Source organism: Pundamilia nyererei, unplaced genomic scaffold (genome assembly GCF_000239375.1).
Source record: "Pundamilia nyererei isolate P.nyererei 1_Seehausen unplaced genomic scaffold, PunNye1.0 scaffold00004, whole genome shotgun sequence".
NCBI classification, from domain to species: Eukaryota; Metazoa; Chordata; class Actinopteri; order Cichliformes; family Cichlidae; genus Pundamilia; species Pundamilia nyererei.
In genome coordinates, this window is record NW_005187405.1 from 245,121 (window position 1) to 252,624 (window position 7,504).

A 7,504-nucleotide genomic window follows, 5' to 3' on the forward strand; every position below is an offset into this window, starting at 1 on the left:
CCATAACTATTTATTTAATTAATTAATTCCAATTTTAATTAATTATTGACACATTTAATTAATTCATTATGGCAGTCCTGGCGTTCCATAGATATGGTTGAAGCTATGATAGGATGGCATCCTTGCCTCAGTCTGCGGTGGAAAAAAGCGTTTCTTTTTTAAATAGGGCACATCTGTTTACAATCATGCACTCTGAATCTTCTTGTCCTCCTCCTTCGCTTTTTCACACATACACGCACACACGCAGTCTATTTTGCCATAGCAACAAGGGTTAGCAAATGAGGCAAATATCTGTAGGGGGGAATTGGTCGCAAATCGCATCCCGATCGGCTTCTGGTCTTTTGATCACTCGCTCACACGCTCCTACATATTTATGCGAACGAGCGTGATCGTCCAGAGCTTTCTGAGTGATTAGCAGCGCGCCCCGTGCTGCTCGAACACACCTCATCCCGATTGGTTATTGGTTTGGTGACTCACCGCGTACGACTTGTGTGCAGAAGAGCGGTAATTCATCTATAATAGGTCCGAATACTTTCGTAATAAAGCAAAAGATGCACGTTATTTTTAACAGTACTGTGATTTTAGGGTTTCCACAGACGCACTTTGTGCCCAACAATCCGTAATCAGTGCGCCATTTTTTGCGCTTTTCTCGTGTTAGCTATATAATAATAATAATAATCATAATAATAATTATAATAAAAGATCTCTCACTTAATAAATGGAGATCCCAGGCTCTTCTTTAGTTGGCACTGCCATTAAGGTGCATAATAAAAACGAGAGATTAAGCATGATGGCGCGTGCTCCATTTATAATTAGTGCGCGTAACGCTGCGTCTCCGTGCGTCTCCCCGTGATTAGCCAATCTGCATCCATCTGCTCGTACTGCATCAGCTGCCACGTTAGGCCCAGTGTGGACGTCACAGATTTTTTCCCCCTCTTTCCTCACCTTTTTTCCCTGTTCCACCAGAGCATCTCTCTCTCTCTCTCTCTCTCTCTCTCTCTCTCTCCTTCTGCTCTCCCTCTCTTTCTACACCGCCCACTCCTTCCCCAATCATTGATCCGACCACTCACTGCCGCCTCGCCGGCTTCTTTTGCCTCATTACATCGCCCGCTGCGCTTTCTGCATTTTTTTAGGGAGGAGAAACGGCACATTTTGGGACCAAGAAAAAAGAAAAAGAAAAAACACATCACCATGGCGAGCACCGAGGATAAAGCGGCCAACAAGGAGAACGTGTCCAGCTGGAAGGACTCCATCTACAACCCGAGAACCGGGGAGCTGTTGGGTCGTACTGCCAGCAGCTGGGGTAAGGATCCCCGTTACACAGCAGTCAATTAGTGGCCGCGCTTTGACATTCACGGAGCTTATACCTAATCTTATATTCATTTTCAAAGCATTTATAGCCACGTGTCTCTTCGGTATAAAGCCTCCTATAAATGTCTTTGTGTGGATGGATTTAAATGAGTGCCACATAGATGGCTGAGAAGCCATCACAGGCCTGTGTGAAGGTGTTAAAGGAGAAGCCTGTACCAAGAGGCTCGCCAAGATAAATGATGCTATCAGAGGTGTGCAGCAGTCTGTCTCTGCTGCATAGGGGAAAACAGCCAAGCAGGCGATAATCAGTCACAGCAGCCTTGTACATTTAAAAAAAAAAATATATATATATATATTTTAATGAATGATCAGCATCTGCATTAACAGAGTTATCCGGGACCTGCACTGACACAGCAGAGCCCAGCTGAGAAAGATGCTCATCATAGCTGAGGAATGTGCCACAGGCACAATCAATATCTGATCAGGCCATACATTTTATGTAATAATCCCCCAGTTATTTCCAGAGTAAGGTAGTAACAGGGGTACCCTCCCTCCAGCAGCCGGCTCCTATAGGCTAGCGCAGATTGTCAGGCTGCCTGCGCCCCTGTGCTGCTGTGCAGTGGGATGCTCCATTGCAGTTGCATGGCCGCCCACATTAGCATGCCTGTCAAGGTCAAATGGGATTCCCTCTCTCCTCTTTCTCTCTCTTTTATGCACCAGGCAGGTGCATTGTGGGATACTGTTGGAGTGGAATGAGGAAGGGGGGGGTGTACAGCGGGAAGCTGAGGGGTCCACCCCCCACCCCCCGTTTTTGGCAACTTAGAGGGCATCCGTGCTGTGCAGGCTGGATGATGGTGAACCATTTTGAGTCAGATGTTCCCATAAATGCAGCTTTTTCTCTCCCTGCAGTTATATAAATGAGACAGCAGATGCCCCAAGAAACTGCAGCAATCTTTGAATCACGTTTGGGCTGAAAAGAAGTGAAATGGGGCCTCACGTTTGTTAGCAGCCGGTGAAATCTCCTCCCATATTCAAAATGGTTTCCCTCGAAGGGACAGTCCATTCAAATGACCTGAAGACGAGGGGAAGTGTAAAGAAATCAAGCATAAGGCTATGGCTAAAATGTGCAGTTAATCGCAGTGAATCCCTCTTTATCTCATCACCGTCTTCTTTCTCTTTCTCTCATGTGTTTCCTCCCGTGACATCCTCCAGCACTCATCCTCTTGTTCTACTTGGTCTTCTACTGCTTCTTGGCCGGCATGTTCGCTCTGACCATGTGGGTGATGCTGCTCACTCTGGATGACTATGTGCCGAGGTACAGAGACCGCGTTCCAGAGCCAGGTTAGTATCTCTCAAGATTAAAATACACAGGAGTAACTGGACTTTTCCTTACCTGTTCCTGGCAGCATCACTCATCCAGGCATTCATTATTAATGCCTGCACCAATAAGGTGCTGTCACAATAAAGCGCTGCATAACAGCTGCTTTTTACATCGATCTATTTTGAAGACTCTTCCTGTGTGATATCACCAGTGGATGCTGTTGCCTGAGTGTTTTCTTTCCGAGCGTATAAAGAGGGGAAAGAGGTTCTACAGCCCACAGACGATCAAAGATAACCAAAAGTCGCAATGTTTTTCCCCCCTTTCTCGTTCACAGTGAACTCCCTGCCCTGTTCCCGCCCACAACCAATCAGCATCTTCATCTACTTTGAACTAGGTGTTGTTGGTTTTTGGAGGACTGCTTGGCAGGAACCCATGGTTCCACACTGAATACCAACCCAAACAGACACAACCTTGTAGCATAAATTCACCATGATTATTTCTATATCTGCGTATTAGGACATCATTCACCTCCACCTTTAATGACGAGTTTTGATAACTCTGCATAGGCATGGTTTGATGACCATTAGAATAGTTTCCAGGTTTTTCCAAGGGTAGACAGGAAGAGACCACCCTCACTAACTTCTGAGCTTTAAAGGTTAATCCTGGTAGGCTTTCTTGGGGTAACGCATTAACAGCAGATGTAATGGATCTAAGGTTACTTGGGTTCAGTTGATCTGCCTGCCCACAGTGCAGTCACCACACCTGTAAGCAGGAGTGCAGCATGAAGATGGCCATGCAGAAGTGAATTTCAGATTTCCAAATGAATCCTTTTAATAGATTATCAGAATCAGCAATGTTCTCCTACAGTACTCATGGTGACAGCCCAACTATGCTACTTGCTATTTCTTAGCTGACAAACAGAAGGCTAACATTTATTACCAGATGGACATCAATGCCATGATGAAGGGCTTCAGGGTGAATCCTGAAAACGTACTTTTTAAACTCTCAGCTGTATGCAGAACCAATTTTTTTTATGCTCTGCCAACATACCGTCAGCATAAATGACACTTAATAACAGGGTAATTGTTATTCATAACCGCTGATGCAGACCTGCTGCTGGACAGTGTGGTTGTATAAGATGTGGCGTACTTGTTACGAGATCATCGATGGCTTTGGCAGGACATAACAGTGTTTGAAAGATAAAAATCGAGGTGCAGGCGCCGTGTTTTTGGTGTCATCTCTGACAGTAATCAATGCTGATTGCTGTTGATAGTTTCAATTTTTGTGTTGCTGTTCAATGTGTAAATCTGGCTTCCTCTGAGTTGATGGCTGTGTCTGGTTTGTGTTTCCAGTCATTTTTATTAGATGATTGATTGTATTGTGGTGATTCATCTTGGATTGGAGGAGTTAACAGAGCTTTCAGAGACCAACATTATTCTTTATTTAAAAGTTCACAATCATATTAGATTATAAAACATTCATAAATGATCTCAATTTTGCAGCAAATATTATTGTCGTTTTGGCTTCAGTGCTCCGTAGTATGGTGGTTTACACATTGGCCTAACGAGTGAAAGCTTCCCAGCTTGATCCCGGGAGGGACACAAATCCCTTTGGGGTTGTGTCAGGAAGGGCATCAAGCGTAAAAAAATCTGCCAAATCAAATAAGCGGAGCTACCCGCTGTGGCGACCCCGTGTGAATAAGGGAGCAGCTGAAAGTGGCTTTTTATTTGGCTCAAGTGCTGAGAGGGCCTGTCCAACTCACAGTGCCATCCCCACAGCACCACCTACCTGAAACGCATTCAGGGCGTGTGTGAGTATGTGTTCACCGCGTTCCTTCGTTTACCTTATGTCTCGTTACAGGGTTGGTGATTCGTCCAAATTCACTGGACATTACTTTCAACAAATCTGACTCAAAAAACTACAAAACCTATGTCAACCATCTGGAATCCTTCCTGCAAAGTAAGTGCACTTTGCTCTAATGCACAGATAAATTAAACAGATTGAAAGCGAGCTGTAATAAAATGAATACCACTCTCCCTCTCTCCGATCTTTTTCCACTGACTCTTGCCAAATATCTGAATACGCTGTACCTCAATCCATCTCTGTCTCTGCATCAGGATACAACGATTCGATGCAGGAGAACAACGAGGAGTGCATTCCGGGAGAGTATTACATGCAGGACGGCGGTGAGATGACAAAGAAAGTTTGTCCCTTCAGGAGGACCTCCCTGAGTTTGTGCTCTGGCCTTTCCGACACAGACTTTGGATATCAAGAAGGAAAACCCTGTGTGCTGCTGAAGATGAACAGGGTAACACTCGCTATTTCTCACAGATCCAGGGAAACGCGCGTCCTTTTCCTGTTTTCCGCACAGCCTCTATTCTCCACTTATTTGTTCCCAAAAATAAATGATTTCTAATTCTGGACCCACGCAAGCAGCAGCCGTGCACAGTTTCAACCTCTCTTCCTGTTTCTCTCCTTTCGTAGATTATTGGCCTGAAGCCAATTGGGGATCCCTACATCAACTGCACGGTCAAAGTAAAGCATTTTCTCTACATTACACTTGTCCTGCTGGCTTGTATGTGTATTTTTTGTCTTTTTTATTTCTTTCATACAAAAACATAACAGTTTCACTGTTTTCTTTCTGTTGATCTCGCTTTCATTTCTTCCTTCTTTTTGTTTGTGTTGTGTCTGATATCTTCCTGCATGCCGTCACTGATGGCTTTAGGGTAAGATAAACATGTAAATTTTACAGGATAAGGCCAGTAGGGGTGTTAACACATTTTCATTATGTAACATGCCGTTATGCAGGTGACTCTAAACCAGTCTTAGTGCCATTCTAAAGTCTATTTTAATCTAATCGGTGTAAGTTTTCTGCCAGAAATGTCACTTTTTTGGATTGAGCGGAACGCATCGTGTTTTCCACTTCATTTAAACCTCCTCGCTGACAGTAGAGAGTCCTCACTTTTCTGTCTTGTTCCGTCCCGTTTCATGTGGTCTCGGAATATGTCTCATTAATTCGACATTAAATGAATTCCTTCATTGTAAAATCTTTACTCTGAGACGTGTCCTGCCTTGCAGAAAGACCACCCGGTCCAAATGCACTACTTCCCAAGTGAGGGCCGCATTGATAAGATGTATTTCCCCTACTACGGCAAGAAAGCCCATGTAAGTATTTAACTACAGCCGGACAGTATCCACTAACCTGCCCAATAAGTGATGTGTTACTAATAAATGATCGCCTCGGTCCTGATGCAGGAGAACTACATGCAGCCCCTGGTGGCTGTGAAGCTGCTGCTCACCAAGGAGGACTACAACAAGGAGCTGGCCGTGGAGTGCAGGGTAGAGGGCACCAACCTGCGCAACAACGACGAGCGGGATAAATTCCTGGGCCGCGTAACGTTCAGGATTAAGGTGGTGGAGTAAAAGGCAAATATACAGCCTGTGAAAGGAAATCTAATTGAAGCTGCCCACTAAGGATTTATCTTTATTTTATTTTATTTTTTTTAAGAAAAAGAAGGAATCGTCAAAACGTCACAAAGGCGGCATTTTGGGATGTGGCACAACACAGTCAGCGAGACAGTGGTACCACATGCTGCTTTCATGACATTTCTGACTTTTCTTTTCTTAACGATTCCTCGCTGACCTCCTCAAAGACCCTCATAACAAAGCACAGGCTCCGCTCGTGAGTCCGTCCATCCACACGCCCTCCCTCCCCTTTCCCCCTCTTCCCCCCCCTTCCCCATTCACCTATTGCACTGTTCATCCTCCGCTCAGTTACGTTTGTTGTTGTTTTTTTTCTTTATTTGTATTGACGTGATTCGATAACTTATAGCCATTGCAACCAAGCCATTTGGAGCTGTTGTGTAATTGTTGATGAAACAATTTTGTTTAAATTTGTTTTTAGAGCTTCCCGCTGCCAGGGAAGAGAGTGTTGCTTTCATCTCTTAAACTGTATGGATTCAGTATTATCATCAGTGTGGAGAGGATTTTTATCTTGCTGTATAGTATAACTGAGAAAGTAGAACATCTCCAGAGTATTATTCGTCGCACATCACAAAGACTTCATGGAAACATACCGTGATAATCAAGTATAGCCACTGTATCCCTGTATATGAAATGCCAATTACAAAGTCCCTTTCTACTATAAATACATTGTGATCCTATATCATATTTAGGGGAATTATAGATAGATCTTTGTCTTGTGGTCCGCGTAGCCACAACCCAGTCTTGTGCTGTGTGTCCGTCTGTCTGCATGTCCGTCTGTCTGTCTGCCCGTCTTCCTGTTTACTCACCTCTCCACTGCAATAGCAAACACGTGGGTGAGCCCTCTGGGACTTGAGACCACCTCGCGGGGCAGGGGGCGGGGGGTGCCGTCGTGTCGACTGTGGTTCAAGGCGACACGGGCGCGCACTCACTCGCGAGAAGGTACGGTGTAAAAATTAGCTTTTAAGGCGGAGAGGCGCTGGAAGAAGCGTTGTTGCAAAACTCAAAAGTTCACTGTAACTATGTACTGTATATCTATACGTGATCTGTATATCTATCTGGGTCTCAAAGATTGTTAGTTTTTCTCTCTTCTTCAGCCTGTTGATCTGATTGTCTGCCGATCTATTACTCTTCAATGTATATATATATAAACTATCTTACCATATTTACTTAATTCACACTGTATTTTTGTCACAAAAACACAATGTCTGTGCACTGTAAAGAAATAATTTAAACAAAGATTTACAGGAAAATATCTTATTCAAAGCTATGTTTACACAGTCTTAAAAGGAACCCACATTTGAACAAACAACTTGTAACATCTCTTCAGGGTGCCTTAAGACCTGATGAAATAAATTGTGGGATAAGTGATTTTGAAGAAAAAATGGA

The 7,504-nt window shown here is 44.0% G+C and overlaps 1 protein-coding gene across 1 annotated transcript; it reads left to right on the forward strand.

The window, feature by feature from the left end:
- The first annotated feature begins 877 nt into the window (after positions 1-877).
- atp1b3a (ATPase Na+/K+ transporting subunit beta 3a) lies at positions 878-7,504 on the forward strand. The gene is made up of 7 exons (XM_005720974.1): positions 878-1,303; positions 2,524-2,652; positions 4,493-4,591; positions 4,750-4,940; positions 5,117-5,167; positions 5,711-5,797; positions 5,888-7,504. Exons 1-7 carry the CDS (start codon positions 1,192-1,194, stop codon positions 6,053-6,055), a joined length of 837 nt encoding a protein of 278 aa, XP_005721031.1. The 5' UTR covers positions 878-1,191; the 3' UTR covers positions 6,056-7,504.

Bases quoted from the DNA above. Each gene is read 5' to 3' on its own strand.
- atp1b3a (XM_005720974.1), top strand. From the start codon at position 1,192: ATGGCGAGCACCGAGGATAAAGCGGCCAACAAGGAGAACGTGTCCAGC. The intron at 1,304-2,523 runs GTAAGGATCCCC...GACATCCTCCAG, and splicing joins TCGTACTGCCAGCAGCTGGG to CACTCATCCTCTTGTTCTAC. The intron at 4,592-4,749 runs GTAAGTGCACTT...TCTCTGCATCAG, and splicing joins TCTGGAATCCTTCCTGCAAA to GATACAACGATTCGATGCAG.